At 36.5% G+C, this 26,340-nt stretch overlaps 1 protein-coding gene across 4 annotated transcripts in view; it reads right to left on the bottom strand.

Moving 5' to 3' along the window:
- The window catches only part of LOC115436361 (endoprotease bli-like), a 313,286-nt gene that overhangs the window by 116,863 nt on the left and 170,083 nt on the right, over positions 1-26,340 (bottom strand). For all 4 annotated transcript variants that reach the window (XR_003937806.1, XM_030159218.1, XM_030159217.1 and 1 more), the window contains 4 exons: positions 17,705-17,742; positions 16,894-16,973; positions 11,701-11,789; positions 2,398-2,570 (listed from right to left, as the gene is read on the bottom strand). Coding sequence is in view for 3 of the 4 variants with exons in the window: in XM_030159218.1 (XP_030015078.1) it covers positions 2,398-2,570; positions 11,701-11,789; positions 16,894-16,973; positions 17,705-17,742 (380 nt within the window). In the remaining variant the exon portion in view is untranslated. The remainder of the gene's footprint in view (positions 1-2,397; positions 2,571-11,700; positions 11,790-16,893; positions 16,974-17,704; positions 17,743-26,340) is intronic.

The following is a 26,340-nucleotide window of genomic DNA, read 5'->3' as shown; positions in this document are numbered from 1 at the left end:
TAATGTTAACATCTACAAAAATCGGAATAACATGAACAACTGGAAACGTCTTTCGAAAACAACTGCAATTTTAACAATATTATGCCTCAGATTATCAGTTTATCCTTTACACATGTGCATTACAACTTACATTACAATTACAAATACACAAAACATTTAATAACAGACAGAATATTGGTAAAATTGCATTTACTTATCTTAAAACATTTCAGGTTTTTCACATTTTTTGTAAAATTCGTTTTTTAATGTAAACATTTTCATTTAATTTTACTTTTTTACACTAAAACAAAAAGAAAATTGCTGTTTTCATTATTTATAGGTTTAATATGATAGTATTTTACTGGTCTGACCTACTTGATATCTAATTGGTCTGTATGTGGAATCTGAATTAAAATGATTCTGACATCCTCAATTGTTAACATTTTCAGTGTAATTTTTGTATTTCACAAATCCATCTAAAGGGCCAGATTGGATCCTTTGGCGGGCCGGATTTGGCCCCCGGGCTGCATGTTTGACGCCTGTGCTGTAGACTATCACTGGGGTGTTAAACACTGAATTTGTGAAATTCAAAACTTAGGCTGAAGACTTTAACAATCAATACTGTTAAAATCATTCTGGTTCAGGTTCCACATACAAACCAATACGATTTCAAGTAGATCAGACCAGTAAAATGCAATCATAATAACCCATAAATAATGATGTCATTTTTTTCTAGTTGTTTTAGTGTAAAAAAGTAGAATTACATTTACAGCTTTTTAGACCCAACAATAAAAGAGAAATTTAGTCATATTCACACCCCAGGATGTACCTGATGATGACCTCAGATAAATGCAAAAAAAATTATTCTCTTGCTCTAAGCCATCCCAAAATTAATGAATTTTTAATAAAATATTGGGGCCAAAAATAGGACCAAAACTGGGACATGAAAAAATACCTAGGTGTCAGTGCATTAGATCTGAAAACATGGCTGTAAATGGTCTTCTATACAGCTATAAATAAAGACACTGAGTTAAATGTGACGATCCTAATGGTTTTTCTTATCCAGACATGTGGGTTTTTCATGAATCTCAGTCTCATTTCAGGTTTTATGTGTAACCCATTGTGTCCACTCCTGTTACATGCGGAACCTGCTCATTTAAACAAATAAATCGTACGTGATTTTGCAACAGCGGTCATTTTTGTGAAACACTCTGCCTTGAATATTTACTTCGATTCCCAAAATGTACAACAACAAAAACATATTTAACAAAATAGTAGCACATAGTTTTCGTGTCCTTGTTACCATGTTACATGCAGATTTTTGTAGAAATCCAGAATATGAAATAGTACAAAAATGTGTTTTATCTGAAAAATAGTGTCTCTTTTATCTCAGTAAATATTTATTTCTTAAATAGACCTAAAGTGCTCCCAAACTTGCTTCATAACATTAGTCTACATCTGGTTTGAATTTTTAAAACCCTTTGCCTCGATTTTAGGGACCAGTTTCATAGACAAACTACACTTTCACAAAAAATGTGAATAATCTGAACAAATATGAACAACCTAAAAAGTCTTAGGAAAAGTAGGTGTAATTTTACCAATATTCAGCCTGTTACTAAATATTTTGTGTATGTGTAGATCCACTGTCATCTGTAAGTTATAATGTACATGTATAAATGATAAACTGAGACATAATTGTGTGAAAATTGCACTTACTTTTCTGAAGAACTTTCAGGCTGTTCATGCGCTTCACATTTTTTAAAGGATAGGCTGTAGATGTAAACATTTTCATAATCTAATTCAACTTTTTTCACTGTAATTATTTCACTGGTCTGACCCACTTTAGATAGTCTTGGTCTTAATGTGAAACCTGAACTAAAATGAATTTGACATCCCTGCTCTATCATCATATAGAACAGAAGAAACAGTAGGACTAGTATAGATTCTCTTTTTACTCAAAGACAATCATGCAGTTTTTATAGATCCATAAATGAAGAAATAAATATAAATATAATATAAAAGAACCAAGATCACAGGTTGCAATGAAATATTCTCAGATCAAGGTTGACTTATTAGACTCTCTTTCATACTGGCACAACCATATACAGTTGAAACATGAATTTTCTATTGTTTTGTTCAAATTTATCCACACAAGGTCAAGAGTGAAGCCTGGATTGAAGGTTTTCCAACAGTGTGATCGGTTTCCAGCTCTGATCTCTGCTCGCTGATCAAATATAAACCTCCTACCTTGTACTTGTGGAAAGTGGGAATTCACAAAGTGAGCAAGTCTGTGCTGAAGTCCAGGGATGAGCTAATTACAAACAAAAACTGTCCTTCAAACCTCAGCTCTACTGACAGGATCTGGGTGTCTTCTAGATCAGACAGACAGCGGTGTGGGTCGGTGGATTAAAGCCGTGCCTTGTGAGTTCCTAGCCGCAGGGCCTGCTCTGTCAGCCGGTGCGGCCCGTCCATCTTGGCCCCGTCGTCCCGCGGGCCCCAACTGCAGACGTAGATGTCGATGAGGTGGATGTTGAAGGTCAGGGCCGCGGCCTCCATGGCATCGGTGACAGAACCATCAAACATGCGGATACCTGGACGGATGGAAAAGGTCACGGAGATCAGAGTTCGGAGGGAAGCTTGTGAAAAGACAAAAAGAACAAAAAAAGAGGAGCAATCTAGACCTCGGTGCTGCTTGAAGATTTGACCTGATATTCCATTTACTACAACAGTGATGTTAAACTAATGTTCTTCCAGGGGTTCACATTCAGCCCAATTTGATCTCCTGTGGGCCTGACCATTAAAATAATAACATAATACCTAGGGCTGTCAAAATGAACACATTAACACATATTAATTCATCATCATGATTAATCTGATTAAAAATTTTAACGCAATTAACCCATCTGCAGCAGAATGACTCTCAACGTCTCTGGCAACACATTTGGGTCAGTTTGTCCAAGTAGAGTATGTGTCGCGCATGAACAAATGGTCAGTTGATCCAGAAGTGACAGGCAGCAGAACCAACCCATAAAGATGGAAGATGCTAAACAGCACGTTGGCCCTCTGGATGGAAATATGAGAACAAAAAAAAAAAAAAAAAAAAGCCTAACATGGAAAAGTACTAGACCCACTCTGCAGGAGGGAGTTTTCTTTTTACAGAAGCACTTCCAGATTCAAATACCACATTAACGTGAAGCATACATTAGTCGGGGATTCACTGCAAAAATCCAAATCTTACCAAGTGTATTTTTCTCATTTCTAGTCAAAATATCTCATCACACAAAATCAGACATAATTACCTAAAGAGTAACTTTTCAGTGAGATATAAGAACTTATTTTTAGACAATAGATCTGGAAAATCTTATTTCAAGAAATCTTACCAAGATAATTTTCACTTGTTCCACTGACAGATTTTTTTTGCTTAATTCAAGCAAAAAAAATCTGCCAACGGAACAAGTCAAAATGACCGTGTGTGTGTGTGTGTGAGTGTCTATATATATATATATATATATATATATATATATATATATTTATATATATATTTTTTTTTTTAAGTGTGATGAGATATTTTGACTAGAAATGAGGAAAAATACACTTGGTAAGATTTGGATTTTTGCAGTGTTCTGCTAGCACTTTAGTTAATGCGTCGCCCAGCTTGCAACAAACATGCTAAGTGCACACATATTCCCTTTTTTCTTGAGTCTGTTTGCTCTGTTTGCTGCAAATGTTCTTCAGAAATTTCTGTTCCTTCATATTGGTACAGTTTATTCACACTGTATTGTTAAAGGATAGTTTGTTCATGTAAATATTTTCATAATGTAATATAATTTTTTCACATTAAACCAAGAAGTAAAATTTGGAGTTGTCATTATTTATAGGTTATTATACTATTTTACTTTAGATCATGTTGGTGTATATATGAATCCTGAACTAAAATGAGTTCAACACACTTCAACAGTGTAGTTTTTGCACTTTTCAAATCATCTCGCAGGCCAGATTGGAACGTTTTCCGGGCTAGTTTTGGCCCACGGGCCGTATGTTTGACACCCCTGTAGTAGAAGGTACAAACAGCACATCAGAAGACCTAAAGCAGAGTCAGGTTTTCTTTTTTTCTGTTCTTGAGGCGTCTGGTTTTCTGCATCTCCTTTTGTGCTACTTCTGCTTTTCTGTCTCCTCTTCTTCCTTTTGTGTCTGCGTTTTTGCTATTTTCTGTGTGAAATCCTTTACCGTCTGTGCCTCTGCTTGCTCCAGCTAAATCTTTATCTCTCTACAATTTCTCCATAGCTGTGTTCTGAGATGAAAATATCCACTTAATCCATTCATGTTCAATTAGTTACTACCAAACTATCACATTATGACACTTAAACTGACGTAAGAGCTTCTGCTTTTTGCAGTATTAAATCACTGGCAGCTATTTTAAACATATCTGCACCTAATAGAGACGTTTTCGTTGTCAGTATTGTAATCTCTGTGCTGGTTTCTGTGGACTGTTCAATTCATTATTCACTTACCTGCAATTCATACTGGATGCACTTAAAGACTGGGTGAGACAGGCTATTTGGTGCTTTTAACACTATTTATTCATTTTATGCTTCTTGAGAAAGAGAATCTTCTATTCTGTTCCATTTGCATAATGACTAAATAACAAGATCACTTTAAAAACTTTAATAACAAACTTACTTGGCTTGCAATGGGAGTATATTAAGAGCTTGAACAACTTATGAGGATCCTGTACGATAAAAGGAACCTAATCAGTTATCATTACATATAAGGATTGCAATAATGCAGTTCTGACACTACCTGGGAGTGATTTATCCTCTCCCTATCATCATCTGTAGCAGCCTTAGTGGAATGCAGTTATATTTCAACATCAGTGGCCAAAGGAATAATTTCCCCTGCACTCTGTGATTGAACCATTTGGCAGGTGAAAGCAATGCACATAAATCATGACATAAATTATGGAATTCTTCACGTTCACAGCGTGGGACAAACAAAGAAATTTATTGGAGTCAAAAGACGCACGACTTGTGATTCAGTCGAACACAATGACGACACCGTGGTGACGCTGCAGAGACGGAGGAGAGTCTGCAGAGAAGGATGTGGAGAAAACAAAAAAGAGAGAAGGATGTTGATGATTATAGCCTGTGGTGTAGTGGTCCCTGGAGAAGTGGGTATACGCTTAATATCTGCTCTTTGTTTTTTTTTTTTTTTTTTACATAGTCCAAAAAAACGCCATTTTACAAACAGTGACATATAAGACTACTCTATTTAGTTTACCCAAAAATCCATTTGTGGTATTTGCTCACTATTATAAAATTATCATGACTTGATCAGGAGCAGTTTGTAGGTTTTACTGGTCACACAAGCAGCTGCATGAATGGAAATTAGGGATGCTCCGATACCGATACGAGTATCGGCATTGGCTCCGATACTCAGTGTGTGTACTCGTAAAAGATATCCCATACAAATGCACCGATACCACTTACGGCCATGTGACATTCACAGTTCAGTGCAGCACGTACGCATCGGTGGAGTAATGTGTGGGGAGTGTGAAGAGTGTGGTGATTTAACCAAATAAATGACGGTGATAAAAGTAACGCTGACTGCAAGTAACATTACAGACACAGATATGGACGCAGTGTTCTGTCCGTCCTCTGCGTACATTCCATCCGTTTTCCAGGTGCTGGTGGATGAGTACCCAGACGGAAAGGGGTACAGAGCGGTGCGGACCCCCGCCAGCAGAAGTGAAAACGAAACTTATCGCTCATTTCTCTTTTCTCTACCTGCTGAAGATAAGCTTTTAAACCTTACCAGTGAAAACGCTGTAATACTAGTATCACATTGGTGTTACCTCTGTTGTCTCCATGTTTGTTATTACTGACTTTCTTCTTCTTCTTCTCAGAAAATTTTACTCTTCTTCATGGTATTTGTCCAGTATGGTTAATTCAGAGCGGCGCCCCCTAGTGGATTAATTGAGAAACGCTCATTCCAACACATTAAATGTCAGTAGCAGCACTTTGTTCCAGTCAGACTAATGACAACGACAATACAGCACATTTACAAAAGGAACTAAGAACTGGAATGGGATTATTAAGTACTTGTATTGGTACTCAGTATTGGCAAGTACTCAAACGTAAGTACTCGTACTTGGTCTGGAAAAAAGTGGTATCGGTGCATCCCTAATGGAAATGTATGAGGCAAACATAGGATAAACTTAGCCTTTCAGAACATTAGCCTTTCATAATGTTAGCCTCCTCACACAGTTTAGCTAATGGTGACAAAATCTCTCCTCTAAATGTACAGTCATATATCCAGTAGTTTAAAACAGTGACTCACTCTGAAACCACCTTAAAACTTACCTCAGAATTATGTATTCCATCAAAGTAGGTTCTCTCAGTATGTATCACTCATTTGAAAAACGGTTAATCTACCTTTCTTTTTCGCATTTCCAAAAATCACGTGCCTTTCAACACGACGTGCAGTGACCTGTCAATCAACTGGGATAGCACTGGTGTCCAATCAGGTTCTAGAGGAGGCCAGCACTAAGCAGAGCCCTTGCTCTGGTGCTAAATTAACAATATTTTCCTCGGCATGACCCGCCCTACTCTGCCTCTGATTGGCTCATCAGTCCTCATTCCTAAAGTTAACCAATCTAATCAGTGAAGGCACCGAGTACTAGCCAATTAGAGGCAGAGTAGGGCGGGTCATGGCTTCACCATCCTGGGGAAAACCATGGGCAATTTGGCTGCAGATATTACTGAATGGTGCGCATCAGGGGGATGTAGAAGTGGGTATATGCAATGCTGGCTGAACAATAAGTAAGTATACTCCATATACCGCCATAGACCCAAAATCCCAGCTAAATGATATAAATTCCGACAGTGGAGAAGGGACTATTGCATTGTTGATGAACTCATCGGTAGATGTTATTCTTTTTAAGAACCTACTAAATTGTTGATTTGTCCACTCCTTAACTTTTTTCTGTCTCTCTGATGGATTTATTTAGTTTTTTAGCTGACTGACGCCTTCTTCATTTGCTTTAACTCCTCTTTGGCCCATATTCGATATTAACCCTTTAGGTGCTCTAGAGTTTAAAAAAAATAAAAAAATAAAACTAAATAAATAAATATTAAGATTAAGATTTCAAAAAGCTGTAGCTTGGAAGTGTTTAGAGACAAAGTCATACTGTAAATGACAAAAAATATATAGTATGACCCAAAGTTAATGATGGGAGTAAATGTACTCATCTAATTTGCATATTGTGACATCACAGGGCGGTGACCATATTGGATTGCTTAACTTTTTTTTCTCTTTTTTTCCTTTTAAAAGGATTGTATAACTTTTAGTAAAATTGAGCTTTGAACACATTTACATGTAAGGTTTCTTTGTGTTTTTAGGTTTTTTGTCATCATATCCTTAAAATAAATTAACTTAAACATTAGTAGAAAGTAGAATGCAGTTAGTTTCAGTAGTTTTTTTTTTTTTTTTTATCCAAGCAGCAGAGTAGACAAATCCGTCCTGTACGAAATCAACTTTATAGCTCAGGACCATGCCTTTCAAACTGGATTTGTCCACTCTATCTGGAGCTACGGTCTGTTTCATTCATTTATATTACTTGTCGCAATATTGCAACTTTGGTGCTTAAAGGGTTAAAAATTCTAGTGACCACCTACCAAATCTAAATTCAGCATGTGGAATCAACTCCAGACTTTTCATCTGCTTCATTTGTAATACAATAACCTGGAACTGGACACATCTGGACGTGAAGCGGCTGGTCAGTCAGTGTCCAGTTACTTCTGAGCCTCTGAAAATGGATAGACTGTGTTTAAAATGGTTGTAATTCCTAAACGGTTAATGCAATATTTTTGTTAAACCCCTTAAATTGTAGCTGAAAGTCCACTCTTTAATCACATCATGATTCCTTCATTTCAGATTTACTGTGATGCTGAACAGAGGCAAAATTACAGTAGTCGTGCCTCTGTCCAAATACTTCTGGACAGGTAATGAAATGAAAACAACCCCACAGGAGCAAAAGGTATTTTAGAAACACAACAGAAAGAGCAACATGCTGTATAATTTTCCGTGGTTACAACTGCTGAACCGGTCTGGCTTTGCTGCAAACAGTAGATAACTCCCTTATTTAGCCCAGCAGTCTCACCTCAACCAAATAAAACCCCAAATCATCAAACAGTTGATTTCTGACAGAGGTACAGTTTTCATAATAGTCTTTTTGCCCGCCTCTGTTTTCTTTCCCTTACAGTTATTTTCTTTCTTTTCATCCCCTACTATATAGTTTATACCCTTTTATTAAGAAAAAACCATCACATTGACAAGATTAGACTGAGTTTTTATTATGATATATAAGAATTTTAATACGAGGCTGCAAAACCATTTTAGAGGAGTCTGTTGATTTGGATTTTTACTTGTAATTATGTCATAATCCTCTCTCATTGCATCACAATATCAAATGAAAGATGCCAGTCCTTTTTTTTTTTTTTTGGCGAGACAAAAGCTGATTAAACTGATTAAACAGGCTTAATTATGTTCATATATACACTGGCGAATATAACAAGCACTCACAACTTCAAGTAAATTTCCAAAGCACACACAAAGATATAAAAACTATGCTCAGTCATCGCTCGTTGCCAGACGGCGAGAGCAGGTCTCAACCATGGCGAGTAGTTGGACATGCATCTTTCATACGGGTCCTGCCCCTTCGTCTCCTGTGAACCAGATTCTGTTTATGAGTCGGGATAAAACAGGCCCAGCCTCTGTAAAATGAAGACTAACAATGAAAAGACATTCCCGGTCTCGTCTCTCTTCTTCTGTCAGTCCTGTAAGAAGCTCTCGCCGGCTTCTGATAAATGTGGAAGGGTTAAGGGTTAAAGATCACGGAGCAGGGTTCAAAGGTTAAAGTTCAAATGAAGGATTCCTCTTCCCGAAGCCCATATTTCATGATAATGACACCGCGGTATAACGCCGGTGTAGAGGCATTCAGATCTTTGACTGATGTGGAAAATTTTTCGATTCAAACATATCACGTCCTCCTCATTAACTTGTGGTTTATAGCACTCTTAGTATATCCTATAAAAATCTTGTGTATTTGGTTCATTTAGCCCTCGCCAATATTACAACCAACACTAAAAGAGCCATTACTGAGGCACCCACTAAAAAATGAGCTGTTAAATTAGGGTCAGCACGGCTCAATAGCATCCAGTCAGAGTGTCATATTCTCACACAACAGTAATTGACACACAAAATGCACAATATTCGCATGTGTATATTTATGTATAATACACTCCCAGGCAATATTTACCTCGAAATATGACATATTCTCCTGAATCTAAAACAAAAATCCCATTACAGACACTGCCTGACAATTTGATGTCAGTTAATTTTTCTAAAAGTGTGCAGATAAACAACGACTGAGGCTCCAAACTGTGACAGACCACAACTAAATGCATTAAAAACATCAATGTATACAAATGTATCAGTCCTTGGTAAGTGCTTCCAGTGTGATAAATATATTCAATGATTTTCTGCCAAATGATATAACACTTTCTCATAACCAACACAACATAAAATGCTCTTTTTCATCCATGTGATTCATCATACCTGCCTTCTTTGCGTTAACACATCAGAGGAATGAGCAAATATACCACATTTTAAAAATCATACATGCATTCTGATACACGAGGTAAAGTACTCTATGTCTCCTGTGAATAAGTCCTCACATGATAAGTCATTTTCTGCAGCAATTAGCAGCACAGGGATGTGTTTATCTATAATGTGTCGGCATTTATAGAACATTTTGTGTCTTCATGTTAACCCATAAAGACCTAAACATCCACTGGTGACCAAAACTGTTGACTGATCTGAAATGTTGATCCATTAATCCTATCAATTCATGTCAATAATTGGTGGAAAATACAGTTTGTCATCTTTCCGTGGTTATCAGATATGACCCATTTGGACATTCAGAGGCTCTGTAGTTACCGTGGAAACACCATCATCTTCTACAGTGTTGATTCACTAGTAAAACCCATGGATTTTGATCAATGATAGTGGATGGAAATGCTTGGTTTATGTTCAGTTAATGATATATTTTACTGAAAAAAGTCACTTTTTCAGCAGTTTTCTCTGTTTTTGGTATAACAACCCTCAACTTTAACCTGCACTGCATAAATCAAAATCTTCCTCGGTCTATTTTTCTCATTTCTAGTCAAAATATCTCATCACACTTAAAATAAGACATAATCACCTAAATAGTAACTTTTCAGTGACATATAAGAACTTATTTTTAGACAATAGATCTTGAAAATCTTATTTCAAGAAATTTTACCAAGATAATTTTCACTTCTTCCATTAGCAGATTTTTTTTTTTATTTTTTGCTTATTCAAGATTTTTTTTGGCTTAATTCAAGCAAAAAAATCTGTCAGTGGAACAAGTGAAAATTATCTTGGTAAGATTTATTGAAATAAGATTTTCCAGAACTATTGTCTAAAAATCAGTTCTTATATCTCACTGAAAAGTTACTCTTTAGGTCATTGTCTTATTCTAAGTGTGATGAGATATTTGATGAGAAATGAGAAAAATACACTTGGTAAGATTTAGATTTTTGCAGTGTGAGCATTTATGAACATCTACATGATCAGTGAATTAAATTTAGGAATATACATAATTTTCATTGAAAAAACACAAAACATGGAGGGTAATATAAATAAATGGTGATGAATCCCTTAAGAGAAGTTAAGTATAGAAAAATTTTTATTTTAAAACTGCCACAAAAGTCACACTGGGTCCTTATAGTTTAATACCTGTTGATCCACTAATCCTATCAATACATGTAAATAATTGGTGTAAAATACAGTTCTTCATCTTTTCATGGTCATCAGATATGACCCATTTGGAGGTTCAGAGGCTCCGTAGTTACCGTGGAAACACCGTCATCTTCTACAACATTGATTCACCAGTAAAACCCATGGAGTTGGATCAATGACAGTGGATGGAGACACTTGTTTTCATGTTCACTTACTGATATCTTTGCGGAAAAAGTCACGTTTTCTTTAGTTTTCTCTGTTTCTGATATTGTAACCCTCCACTTTAATCTCAGCTTTTATGAACATCTATACGATCAGTGAATTAAATGTATGAAAATGCCTGATTTTCACGTTAAAAAAAACACAAAATACATAAGATAATATAATATATGATGAAGAATAGAGAGAAAAATTCATTTGGGAACTGCCACAAAAGTAGCACTGGGTCTTTTATGGGTTAATTTTCATTTTTAAACACTGTTTAATTACCTTATTTGCTCATACCAAGTTTTCAAACTGCCACTATACATTATTTTTTGCTGCAAATTATAATTTTTTGCAAACATATCGTAACAAATGAGGTGGGAAATGACCATAATCCACTGTGGGATGCAGTGTGTCTGTGTATGAAAGCATTTTTAACATACTTCGAGGTCAACTTCATCACATGCCACTAACTATCTTTGGTCAGATTGACATTAGTAGATAGTCCTAATGCCTTTTTAGTCAATATCATAGAATGTGGTCTGATTTATAATAAAGGCTTGCAGAGTTATTTGAATAGCTTTTGAAAATGTTTCTCTCTAGTCTCTACATGCCATGTCAGACTCCTGGCCACCGCAGCACACCCACAATGCACTGCCTCCCTCCGTCTGTATAAGGCTGCATTGTTTTCCTCACCTCCGATCCTGGCATTGAAGGCGATGCCCACACCGCAGTAGGAGTTGTTGGCCTCCATGGCAACTTCCCCTGCACACCGAGTCCCATGACTGCAACGGACGGAGACGAGGGTGTCAGCCACATACTGGGACAGGTTTTATTTCTGGATGTGTTAACCTTAACACATCCAATATTATCCTGTATCCTCATCATAAGATATGTGTGCAGAGCTGAACTGTGATTTATCATCTGCAAAAGTTCAATAATAATTAAAGGCTCATTTATTGATATTACTCTGGCTGCTAAAATGGTTTTCATCACGTCAACAGGAATTGTGTTTGAATTGTTCTGAATTGCACATTTTACATCCTGATGTACTGTTCTAATATTCTGAGATTCAACACTGCAAAAATCTAAATCTTACCAAGTGTATTTTTGTCATTTCTAGTCAAAATATCTCATCACACTTAAAATAATACATAATCATCTAAAGAGTAACTTTTCACTGAGATGTAAGAACTTATTTTTTAGACAATAGATCATGAAAATCTTATTTAACGAAATCTTGCCAAGATAATTTTTACTTGTTCCATTGGCAGATTTTTTGCTTGAATTAAGCAAAAAAACATCTTGAATTAAGCAAAAAAAACTCTGCCAATGGAACAAGTGAAAATTATCTTGGTAACTATATTGATATCTCAAACCATTTACATATTATAAACCATCAAAATATGGACCATTACAAGTAAAGGCACATTTTTAATATTTAAAAAATTCGTCAAAAATCCAAAAATCTAAATTTCTCAAAACCGTGAGCAAACTTTGTAGACACTGTCCCAAGGAACATACATAAAAAATCTGTAATTAATCTGATGACGCCAGACACAGCACTTTCACAACAGCTCATGGCCAATCGGATGGTGAGCTAAAACTCACAGAACCTCTAAAACCGTCCTATGTTCTGGTTTCTCTCCACAGTATGGGGGCTTCATGTGACAATTAGTAATCGATTCAACTTCAGTCACAGTTGTGTCTTTGTTTCCAACCTTTTTGTGGCTCGTGACCCCATTTTAACATCACAAATTCCTGGCGACCCCAGACATTCAAAATGGAGACTTTTTTTTAATTTTTGCTAAAATTAATTTGTTTTTGGTCATGTAATAGTTTGCTATACTATGTTGCATATCAATGTTTATTTTAGATGACATTTAGTCTACATAATGTATTTTATTATGGACGGAGGCAGAAAAGCCAGGCGTAGATTACTGCACAAAGTGAGAATTTTATTTTCCTTGGTCAGGATATGTACAGTCAGTCCAGCTTGGATTTACAAGGCTGACAATTAATACTGAACAAACAAAAACTCAAACTATGAATTATGAAAGAGCTGCAGCATCTGAAACCGACCACAATGAACATTTGAAAGATAAACAGAACCACAGTGCTGCAGTTTCAGACTCACAGTTTGTTTTTTATGTATTATGATTGTCGCTCTCAACTCACCATATATTTTTGATTAGTAAGTTTTATATTTTTATTTTTATCAATTACTAGAAATTTCAGGCAACCCCACGTGGGGTCCCGACCCTGAGGTTGAAAAACACTGGTTTAACCTAAAGCAAACACTGTAAGCAGACTACTTGAACACATTTTATAAGAAGGACTGATATGGAAGTAAATCTGTCTCATCAGATTTTGAATTATAAAAGACATTGAATTTCTAGCACTGATTTTTTTTTTTTTGCACTGAAATTAAGTATCTGAATTTTTTGCATCTGAATTTTTTGCACCTGAACTTTTGCACCTGAATGTTTGCATCTGAATTTATTGCATCTGAATTGTTTTAATTCAAAATTTATGAACATAGAATTCAGAGAAAAACAATTCAGATAATTTCAGTGCAAAAAAAAAAATTCAGATACTTAATTTCAGTGCAAAAAAAATTCAGATAATTTCAATGCAAAAAAAAATACAGATACTTAATACAGTGCAAAAAAAAAAATAAATCAGATACTTAATTTCAGTGCAAAAAAATTCAGATACTTAATTTCAGTGCAAAAAAAAAAAAAAATTCAGTGCTACAAATTCAATGTCTTTTATAATTCAAAATCTGATGACACAGATTTACTTCCATAGACTGACTCATATTCAATCCATATACAGTATCTATGATCAATGCAAGCGTTCACATTGGACTCAAACATTTCAGCTACTCTGCTTTTATCCGTTTTTAATAATTGAACTTTGCTTCATATTAAATTGCCAAATAATATGGTACTCCTACAGATGTCACCACTAGACAATCTTTGTCTGGCTTCCTTTGAAGGTAAATGAAAGTGGTGCATCTGTCACACACAAACTATCTTTGCTAAAGAGGGTCATCTTGAGTCCACTGGTCCAGGACTACTGTGGCTCAGCCTACAGCTTTATTTCAGTCTGTTTCCAGTGATTCCCTGGAGTTTATCAGGACTAAAAGTGTTAACTTCTTTCACAATACCCTGTGGAACTTTGTGTTAAGTAATTACTGTTGCTGTAAAGTCATGGTGTTGGACTTAAAACACGTTCAGCTGCTGATGAACCATGAATGTCTAACCTATGATGAGTCTGGAGTCAGTGCCAGAGAGGATATTAGTGGAGGTGCTAAGCTCATTTTGCCAAGTTACATCATTCTGTGTATCTGTTTTACATTATTTTTTATCTAAACATACATTAGTGAGCAAAGGTTTTATTCCACCTTTATCTGTGTTGGGGTTGAAATGAGCATATATATTAATTTCTCATTTTCTGTTCTACAGATACAACAAGAAAATACAGGAAATATGCACACAGCCTTAAAAGACACAAAAAACTGAACTAAATTTAATGTGACCCATTCGGACGTTCAGAGGCTTTGTAGTTACCGTGGAAACACTGTCATGTTCTACAGCATTGATTCACCAGTAAAACCCATGGAGTCTGATCAATGACAAGGGATGGAGACACTTGTTTTTATGTTCAGTTAATGATAGATTTTACTGAAAAAGTCACATTTTCAGCAGTTTTCTCTGTTTTTGATATAATAACCTTCAACTTTTAATCTGAACTTTTATGAACATCTACATGATCAGTGACTTAAATTTAGTAATATACATGATTTTCATTGAAAAAAAACAAAACACAGAGGGTAATATTATAAATAAATGGTGATGAATCCCTTAAGAAAAGTTAAGTATAGAGAAAATTATATTTTAGAACTGCCACAAAAGTCACACTGGGTCCTTATGGGTTATTACCCGTTGATCCTCTAATCCTGTCAATACATGTAAATAATTGGTGTAAAACACAGTCCTTCATCTTTCCATGGTCATCAGATATGACCCATTTGGACGTTCAGAGGTTCTGTAGTTACCATAGAAACACTGTCATCTTCTACAACATTGATTCACCAGTAAAACCCTTGGAGTCTGATCAATGACAAGGGATGGAGACACTTGTTTTTATGTTCAGTTAATGATAAATTTTACTGAAAAAGTCACATTTTCAGCAGTTTTCTCTGTTTTTGATATAATAACCTTCAACTTTTAATCTGATCTTTTATGAGCATCTACATGATCAATGAATTAAATTTAGTAATATACATAATTTTCATTGAAAAAACACAAAACACAGAGGGTAATATTATAAATAACTGGTGATAAATCCCTTAAGAAAAGTTAAGTATAGAGAAAATTATATTTTAGAAGTCCCACAAAAGTCACACTGGGTCCTTATGGGTTATTACCCGTTGATCCTCTAATCCTGTCAATACATGTAAATAATTGGTGTAAAACACAGTCCTTCATCTTTTCATGGTCATCAGATATGACCCATTTGGACGTTCAGAGGTTCTGTAGTTACCATAGAAACACTGTCATCTTCTACAACACTGATTCACCAGTAAAACCCTTGGAGTTTGATCAATGACAAGGGATGTAGACACTTGTTTTTATGTTCAGTTAATGATAGATTTTACTGAAAAAGTCACATTTTCAGCAGTTTTCTCTGTTTTTGATATAATAACCTTCAACTTTTAATCTGATCTTTTATGAGCATCTACATGATCAATGAATTAAATTTAGTAATATACATAATTTTCATTGAAAAAACACAAAACACAGAGGGTAATATTATAAATAACTGGTGATAAATCCCTTAAGAAAAGTTAAGTATTGAGAAAATTATATTTTAGAAGTCCCACAAAAGTCACACTGGGTCCTTATGGGTTATTACCTGTTGATCTTCTAATCCTATCAATACATGTAAATAATTGATGTAAAATACAGTTTGTCATCTCTTCATGGTCATCATATATGACCCATTTGGACGTTCAGAGGTTCTGTAGTTACCATGGAAACACTGTCATGTTCTACAACATTGATTCACCAGTAAAACCCTTGGAGTTTGATTAAGGACAAGGGATGGAGACACTTGTTTTTATGTTCGGCTGATGATAGATTTTACTGAAAAAGTCACATTTTCTTCAGTTTTCTCTGTTTTTGATATAATAAGCCTCAACTTTAATCTATGCTTTTATGAACATCTACATGATCAGTGAATTAAGTTTAGTAATATATATGATTTTCACTGAAAAAACACAAAACACAGAGGGTAATCTTATAAATAAATGGTGATGAATCCCTTAAGAAAAGTTAAGTATAGAGAAAATTATATTTTAGAACTGCCGCAAAAGTCACACTGGGTCCTTATGGGTTATTAACTGTTGATCTTCTAATCCTATCAATACATGCAAATAATTGGTGTAAAATACAGTTTGTCATCTCTTCATGGTCATCAGATATGACCCATTTGGACGTTCAGAGGCTCCGTAGTTACCGTGGAAACACTGTCATTTTCTACAACATTGATTCACCGGTAAAACCCTTGGAGTTTGATTAATGACAGGGGATGGAGACACTTGTTTTTATGTTCAGTTGGTGATAGATTTTACTGAAAACATCACGTTTTCTTCAGTTTTCTCTGTTTTTGATACAATAAGCCTCAACTTTAATCTATGCTTTTATGAGCATCTACATGATCAGTGAATTCAATATAGGAAAATACCAGATTTTCACTGAAAAATGCAAAATACAGAGAATAATATTAGAATAAATGGTGAGTAATCACTTAAGAAATGAAAAAACAATAGAGAAACAAAAATAACACTGAGTCTTTATGGGTCTGATTCTGATTCATTACCTGTTCTCCTTGTTCGCAGTGGGCATGGGATCATGTGACAGACCGTGTGTCGCTCTCAGGTCGACGCTGGCGAGGGCCTCCTGTAAAAGGCAGACAGGAAACAAATGGAGCGCAGTGTAAGGCAATGTAACTCTCAGCACAAAACATCACAACGACATGACAGGAAATGAGGGAAACCCATAAAAAACTCTCCTGATATTGGCACTCGAATTAGTCTGTCAACATATTTCTTCTGACTGACAGCAATCGCTGTCACCGACGAGACGCCTGTGTCTATGTGAGCGTGTGGTTTATGCGTGAGCCTCGTAAAAGTGAACATGTTTGAATGACTTATTTGCCAGAGTATATAGGCATAACGGGAGGAGGATGTCTTGGCAGCAAACTGAACAAGAGCAATTATGTATCTTTCTCTCACTCTCTCCCTATCCAGCCAGGCTTATCCATGCCAGACAATCTGCTCTGACAAAGTACAAGTTGGCCTGTGTGCTTCAAACTGCCTATAGGATTATAAATGACAAGGCAGGAGCAAACAACGCTGCCACTCCACATATGCTTTATAGCTCGCCTGTGAAACACCGGCCTAACAGAATTAAAAGGCTTTATCACTATATGAATGCTTTATCGTCTCAGGTTTAAAGAAGTAGAAAAAAGTCAATAGTCATCGTTCTAATAAATAAATAAATCTTTAAATCACCAAGCAACACTCATTGCACAATAAAATCTCATAAAAAGACGAGTGAACCCGAAACGGAGCTGCAACAAATCATATCAGTCAAGCTTTTTCAACAAAATTTGAGATCGATTCACTTACAAAGTTTTTCTTCAGGTCCTTGTTTGTGTGATCCACACCTGAGGAAAGACAAGACAGACAAGTTAGTCCCAAGTCAAACTAAGATCGTGACAGCTGATGCTACGAGAAATGAAATCTGCGTCATGTTTTACAGTGATAAAAGCCAGGGTGCACCGAGCCCATGTCTAAGTGCACCCATTATTTTCTGCGGACGCATAAGAGGTGCTGTTTCAAGTCATTTGATCTTGCGTTGTGGGAGACAGGTTATTAAAACTTTGAATTCTGAGTGCCCTACTAATTGGTGTAATTAATTTGCCAGAGTTTAATGGTGAAGTCTCTTTTTTTTAATGAAGTTTTGTCAAGATTCAGGCTTTGGTGTTTGAAGTGCAGAACATGACTAATGGATGAGTGAATGAACAAAAGGACACAATAATCTGTAGCCCCCTCAATTTCAATGTTTTTATACTACTACTGCTTTTTTTTCTTGTTCTTTCCCTCACTCTAAACCTTTGTTCTGCATTTTTTTATTATCCTTTCTTTCTACATCAGTTGCCTTTTCTTTCACTTGCCCACTCTCCATTCCATCCTCCCCCTCTCCTCTCCTCTCCTCTCCTCACCCAACCCCCCCCCTTCCATCTCTGCTGCATCAGGGCTCCTGTGGTCTCAGCGAGAGACAAACGAATGAGGGCCCCAGGAGGGCCGAGCCTGCTCTGCCACACATCACTCACTCTCTCCCTCAATCACACGCACACACTCGGGACCTGCCAGCCTTTGTCCCATGCAGGCAGTGCCTCGGGGTTGTCATGGCAACCTGCAGTAGGTTTCACCGCTGAGGCCTGATTGTGTTGCGCTCAGGCGGGATGGAGTCCGGGGTGGGTGAAGCCTTATTGGAGCCTGTCATGCAGTGCTGTGCCGTGCCGTGCCATGCCAGGTCAACCTGCTACGTCTTTTACATACCCACCGGTGCTTCAAAGTCTCCGCTTTCAACACTTTGCATTTTATTCCCTTTCGCGCACAGGTATGTATAGCATTTTATTCTTGTTCATTCTTAAGATCACAATTCAGATTTTATAATCAAATCCTGACGCCATATTTACTGAGACAGGTCACACAGATGCATCTTATATTATAGACCACAGGTGTCAAACATGCGGCCCGGGGCCCAAATCCGGCCCGCCAAAGGGTCCAGTCCGGCCCTTGGGATGAATTTGTGAAATGCAAAAATTACACTGATAATAACAATCCTTTTAGTTCAGGTTCTACATTCAGACTAATTCAATCTCATGTGGGCAGGACCAGTAAAATACTATCATAATAACATATAAATAAAGACAACTCCAAATTTTTGTCTTTGTAAATGTAAATTTTTTCATTATTTACACTAAAACAAAGTATAATTTTGCAAAAAATGTGAATAACCTGAACAAATATGAACAACCTGAAATGTCTTAAGAGAAATAAGTACTATTTTATCAATATTCTGCCTGTTACTAAATATTTTGTGTATTTGTAGATCCACTGTGATCTGTAATTTATAATGTACATGTGTAAATGATAAACTGAGGAATAATATTGTTAAAATTACACTTATTTTTTCAGTTTGTTCATGTTATCCACATCTTTTGAAAGGATAATTTGTAGATATAAACCTTTTCATCATGTAAATTTACTTTTTTTTCACTCTAAAACATAGAGAAAAGTTCGGAGTTGATATTATTTATATATTATTATGTTATTATTTTACTGGTTCGGCCCACTTCAGATCAAATTCAGCTGAATGTGGCCCCTGGACTAAAATAAGTTTGACACCCCTGTTATAGACTCTCATAATCGTCTAAATAAAATGAATTTAACTGACGTCTTATATTAACTGATGCAAAAGTACCCATGTGCAGTCGTCTCATTAGCACAGTGCCAGTGCTGGAGAAGGGGCTGGCACCGTCCGCTGTCATTCTGGCTGGTTTGTATGTCTTTAAGCAAATCACACTCGTCTTGGGCAGCGCTCAGTGCCGAGGAGAATGGGTTTTCGGCGCATGTGGAGAAGCGAGCCGTCATATTAACATAATTAAATCCACAAAAATAAGATGACAAATAAAAAGATGCATGTCTTAGTCAAAATGTGTCGAGGTAGATGCTGCCTCGGCGGCTGTTATTGTTCTTTCGCAGACAGCAGAAGAGGAGAGAACACCGCCAAAATGAGTCACCCAATGGTAGGATTATTCCAGCAGAGTGCATCCTGTGAGCCAGACGCCATGTGCAGTTATATACCTTTAATCTGAAGGGTCATTCACATGTCCTAGTGTTGTCCTACAGTTGTCTTTACATGCCAGTGTTTTACCATGTGAGGATTTATGAGAAGAAAAACACTATGATAGCTCTTAACTTATGAACACAGCAGTTTGGTTTTTGTTCGAATACACCGCATTCTACTTCTACTGTCACGGAAAAATTTTTTAGACCACCCTTGTTTTGAATGAATGAATGAATGGTTTATTTTGGGTTTGTACAGTAATCACCACACCAAGGTTATTATCGTTAACGAAAACTAACGAAATGATGTAAAGTAGAATTGAAGAAACATTTTCGATAACTGAAATAAATAAAAACTATAATTAAAAGAAAAAACTATAACTAACTGAAACTGTACTGTGTGCTTATAAAACTAACTAAAACATATAAAAATTATGGAAAAAATTCCCTTCGTTTTCATCTTTGTCAATGTCAGATTGATTTGAAATCGATTTATTTCGCTCTAGTAATTTTAGCTAGCGGCACCATATGACACTTCACAGTCCATCACTTCTCGGTGCTTGTCGTTTACAGTCGTCTTCTCGTCCCAACTCTACCTGGAAACATGGAGACTAAAGTTGGGAGAAATCAGCAGAATCCTGTCTGGGATTTACGTGAATATGACGGAGAAGATAAAAGATATGGAAAAAAAACTATAACTAACTAAAACTAAGCATTTAGAAGAAAATGGAAACTAATAAGAACTAGCAGACCTGCTCTAAAAACAAATTAAAACTAACTGAATTAGAGAAAAAAAAAGTACAAAATAAATAAAACTAAACTATAATGAAAAATCCAAAACTATTATTACCTTGCACCACACACAGTACAACAACCACAATAAATTCAAAAACCAAAAAAAGGAATAGGCCAGAAGCAGAAGCTTATTTTTTTGCCTATCCTTTTCACCTGACACACAACTTACATTAATTTAAATGTGTACATCATCGAGCACTGTCATTATAACAAAAGAATCAATAACAAACAAAAACACATCTACCATCTCCACTTAATATTCCTGAATGATCTTATACTTAAGGTATTTCTTAAACTTTAACAGAGAACAACTTAAATTCAACATCAAGTCCATCCCATAATTTCACACCCACAACCAAAATACATCTGGACTTCCCATTTGTCCACACTTTCATACATTCAAAACTATAAAGACCTCTTAAATTATAGTTATTCTCTCTTAATTTAAAGAACTCTTGAATGGTATTTGGAACAATATTATTTTTTATTAAATAAATCATCTCTAATATTTTAATATATACAATATCCAGCAATTTTAAGGTACTAAGTTGAATAAATTATTAGTTGCTTCAAAATATCCAACTTTAATAATTCTAATAGCTCTTTTTTGTAATTTTACTAATGTATCTACACTAGTTTTTCCTGCATTCCCCAATATTTCTACAATTTCTTGTTCATTTTAATGCCTGGTACAACTAAAGGTACATTTGTTTGGACAAATATAATGATAACAACAAAAATAGCTCATAGTAGTTTAATTTCAGAGCTGATATCTAGCCATTTTCAATGTTTTTTTTTATAATAACCAAAATTACTTCAGGTCTTACATCAATATCTATGGCATTGTACTGACAAAAACAGTGCTTTTAGACATTCCATGTTTTCCTTTCTGTCTGTTTTAACCACATGATACACATAGGAGTTAGTATTTGATTGCATAACCATTGTTTTTGATGACTTTGATGGTCTAATAATTTTTTCCGCAACTGTATGCACTGAATAACCTCTGTGTTGATGAAATATTCATCCCTGATACAAGGTGTATGCACATTTATTAAAATTAAACCTCAATAAACTTAAAATGGAAAAAATAACCTTGCTTTTACAAAGAATCCTGAAATCTGCATTTAAAAAATAATAGTAACTGTAACCTCAAAAATCATGAAATCGACTTTTTCACCTGCTTTGTTAGTCTATCCCTGTGCAGATCCACCAAATTTACATGATAAAACACTACAAAACTCTTCAATATTTTCTACTTATGACAAAATAAAGAATCTGACCAACTATTTTTCAAATCTTTAAATGTTTTTAAAGTTGAATATGAGGCTAAATGTCTTTGTACAAGAGACAGGCATGAGTAACTGATTAGTTTATTAGTCAAAATGGTACTTGAGTCATTGTTAGTTAAAGTGGGAGGAGACGTCCAGTTGCGTGGGTCAAGAACAATTTGAAAAAGTGTTTTTGTTTTTTTTCTTTTATCATTTTGGTAAGGGTGGAAGACACGAGCTAACAATGACATTAATCGACTTCAACAGGCTCAGTTACTTGACTTGACGTAATAAAATATCATCCCAGTGTTTCAGAATGGAACATGTTCCAGTCTATGAAATGATCTGTTTAGATGAATGCACGGCAGCTAGAAGCACCAAGTACATTTCCTGTTCTTCTTCTTCTTTTTTTTTTATTGGAAAATAGGTGCAGATCAAAGTACATTTCCTAAAGTGTTCTTACTGTACTTCAGCATTTTCATTTGTTGCCACTTACTGTACTTTCTACTCTACTACATTTATTTGTTATCTGTATTTCTTTGTTACTTTTAAGAAGAACATTTTGAACAATTAATCACTTACTTATTTAATAATTAAACCTGTGATTTCCAACCTTTCTGGCATTAGGCTCAAATATCAGATGTCTGATTTCTTAACAGCTCCACCATTAAATGATATATTTTCGTCTTCACTTTACACATTATTTCATTTTACTAAGTCTTCAAATTGTCCGACATGGCACCAAAAGTTCAAGATAACAGAGAAAGTCCAAAGAACTGTGATAAATTTTGTGTTTATTTCTTCTGTCCTCCCATTAATCTTCTAATGAGTCCTCAGATTTATCTGCTGTTGCTATTTATAAAGTAGTTAAATCTCGGTCCACTTCCAGGAGCTATAACAATAACACGTTGTCACAACGCTGATATACAATAATTAATGTCATACATAATAATATATCCGTCAGAGGGACCAAACCAGCTATTTTACTTGTCTAACTTTACATTTGTCATGACTTTCACTTCTATTGGATTTTGTTTCCGTCACTCTGTTGGTATTTTTACTTGAGTAAAGGGTGTGAATTCATCTTAATACTCTGCGCAGCACATACAAACAGCAGATCACCGCTGTTGTGTGAGATGAATTGCTTGGCTGCAGGGGGCAAAAGAGGCAGCTTTATTAAGAGTTCATCTTAGTTTCAACTCAATTAAATAAAGACGTCTTAGCGCGCCTTCACACATGCTCCCGTGCTTCAGTATGTGTTTGTGAGAAGCCTGATCGTGTCACAAAGACAATCACACTGAGACACATCAGTGTTTAAAAGGTGCCACTGTCACTTCGGCAAGTTTGTGATGGAGACATCTCTGAGAATTAATGTCACATAGCTCGGGGGGGAAGCGCAGGATGGAAGAAAATGTTGTGAATGTATGTGTGAATGTATGTACTTGTGCATTCTTCTGAGTAAAGGGATAGATGTGTGTTTGGATGAGAATTGACACGTGCACAGCATGAGCACATGTAAGCTTCAAACAGGTATGTCACAGGGGTCAATTTGAGCATCAAAACACAGCACCTTCAAGTATTTACAATGATGATCAGAGTGGAAAAATGCATTCAGTCAGGTGCATTCACTCAGGTAGCTCCACACTGCCATAAATACAGCCATAAACACACTCCAGCACAGTCCAAGGTCTTCTGAGTGTGAAAGTAGAAATCCACGTCCCACAGTTAGATGGAACACTGTAGGTGGTGGAGCCAATGCAAAACCTTCCATGAATACAAATGCTTTGAACCTGGCTGACCCAGTCTAGATTGTGATTGTGCGGGTGTCTGTGTGTGTGTGTCTGTGTGTGTGTGTGTGTGCGTGCGTGTGCATATGCCGTTCTGCATGTGTGTCAGCATTCAGCGGCAGCAGCTGCACTCTATCTCCTTGCTCCCGCAGCATTCACGCTGGTCCTCAGGGTCAAACACACACACAAATCAGACACAGAGATGTGTCGGAGGCCATTTTGAGCCGACGGTGAGTCGTGCCTGAGCCGCTGCTGAGAAAATGAGCCGACATCACTTCAGAGGAGGCCCCCGCTACACCTGGGGCCCCCCGGCAGGCTCCTGCCACTTAGCTCTTTTCTGTAGGAGCTACTGTACAAAAAAAATAGCAGAAGTCAACAGGCTGCCTCAGCTACTGAAAGGTGTTCTCACTGTAGAGGGTTAAAACACTGATACCAATATTTCTATAATGAGGCTGCACGTAGCTGATAATTTGCGTTTGCAAGTGTGAAAACAAAAAGGAAAGGTGTGTATGTGTGTGAGAAGAAGTAGCTGCAGAAAGACAGGAGTGTGTATCACCACACGCTGAGGGTGAGACTTCCTGGCCCTGCACCCCCATCTCATTAATCAGCTCGGTATTTAAGAAGGGCTGGAGTGGACACTTGCCTGTAATTAGCTGGCTTTGTGAATTATGTGTGCATGTGTGTGTGGTTTGAAGAGACAGAGTTTGATGAGTGATACAGGGAGGGAAGCTTGGTACAAGGATAGAGAGGGAGCGTGGGTGATGGAAAGCCTGGCACAGGGAGGAGAAGAGCGAGAAGGCAGAGGAGACGCAGGGAGGGAGGGAGGGACTGAAAGATGAGAGAAAAGAGGGAGAAATCAGGGATGGAAGGATAAAACTGGATATAAAGTAGTTCACATTAGCCTCCCGCTTTCACACTGAAGCTTCAGTATTAATCTGATGGTGACACAAGCACTGTCTGGCTGAAAAAAGTCTCCACCTGGATTCAACAAAGCAAACATTTCAGATCCTTCCATTGGATAATTACTGCAGTGATTAATGTACTTCAGTTCTTTAACCCTTTAACTCACAGGTGTCAAACATGTGGCCCGGGGGCCAAATTCAGCTCACCAATGGGTCCAACCTGGCCCATAGGATGAATTTGTGAAATGCAAAAATTACACTAAAATATTAACAAAATGTGTGTGTGTGTGTGTGTGTGTGTGTGTGTGTGTGTAAATGATAAACTGAGGCAGAATATTGTTAAAATTACACTTATTTTTTTCAGTTTGTTCATGTTATTCACAGCTTTTGAAAGGATAGTTTGTAGATGTAAACCTTTTCACAATGTAAATTAACCTTTTTCGCTCTAAAACATAAAGAAAAGTTTGGAGTTGACATTATTTATATATTATTATGTTTTTATTTTACTAGTTTGGCCCACTTCAGATCAAATTTAGCTGAATCTGGCCCCTGAACTAAAATGAGTTTGACACCCCCACTTCATCTGATGCATTGAAGTGCTTCTCATTTCTTAAATCATCATCAGTTTGTAGAGAACATAAAGACTGGACTGTGTTTCGATGGAAAAAGGTCATGTGATCTGATGAGTTCAGATTTACCCTGTTCCAGAGGTGGATGAAGTGATTACCCATCATGCTTAGTGCCTACAGTCTAAGCCTGTGGGGGCAGTGTTATGTCTGAGGTTGCTTAAGTTGGTCAGATCTAGGGCCCAATGTTACATCATTGGAAATAAACACTGTGACACTGAATAAGGTTATTAAAAAAGAAGCTACAGAAAATACGTACTGTAGTCAGAACTAAAGATAGAATCCACCAGTGCTGATGCTTGAATACATACAAACTAGGACGGGGGTGTTCAACTCATTTTAGTTCAGGGGCCACATTCAGCCCAATGTGATCTCAAGTAGGTCTGACCAATAAAATATGGCATAATAACCTAAAAATAATCACAACTCTAAAATGCTGTGTTTGTTTTAGTGTAAAAATGTCAAATTATATTATGAAAATGTTTGCATCCTTTCACAACAAAATTTGAATAACCTGAACAACCTGAAATTTCTTCAGAAAACAAGTGCAATTTTAACAATATTATGTCTGACTGAATCATTTACACACGTATAGAACACAATGGATCTACAAATACACAAAACATTTAATAATAGACAGAATATTGTCATAATTTGGAAGTTTGGAATTTGAAGTTAAAGCTGCAGTATGTAGGATTGTGGCCAAAACTGGTACTGCAATTACATTCAAAATACTGTAGAATGTAGTATCCTCTCCTCCTCCCCCCAGGCTAGGGGTTGCCAGATCCCGCATGAGCATCCACTACTAGCGTTTCCTCTAATCCTTGCCACCACACCATAAATTTCATACAAAAAAATCATCACCAGACTTACTCTACATAAGTCTAATATATAACAGGCCAGAACAAACGTCCTGCACAGTCAAATGAAAATTTGCGAAGATTCAGGAGGTCTAACCCCACCACCACCACCACCGAACCACGGACGCCGAACTACCGACACCCCCACCACCACCACCGAACCACG

The sequence above is a fragment of the Sphaeramia orbicularis genome, chromosome 16, assembly GCF_902148855.1.
Source record: "Sphaeramia orbicularis chromosome 16, fSphaOr1.1, whole genome shotgun sequence".
Taxonomy (NCBI): domain Eukaryota; kingdom Metazoa; phylum Chordata; class Actinopteri; order Kurtiformes; family Apogonidae; genus Sphaeramia; species Sphaeramia orbicularis.
The sequence above is the reverse complement of the archived record's forward strand: the minus strand, read 5'-3'. Positions and strand labels throughout refer to the sequence as shown.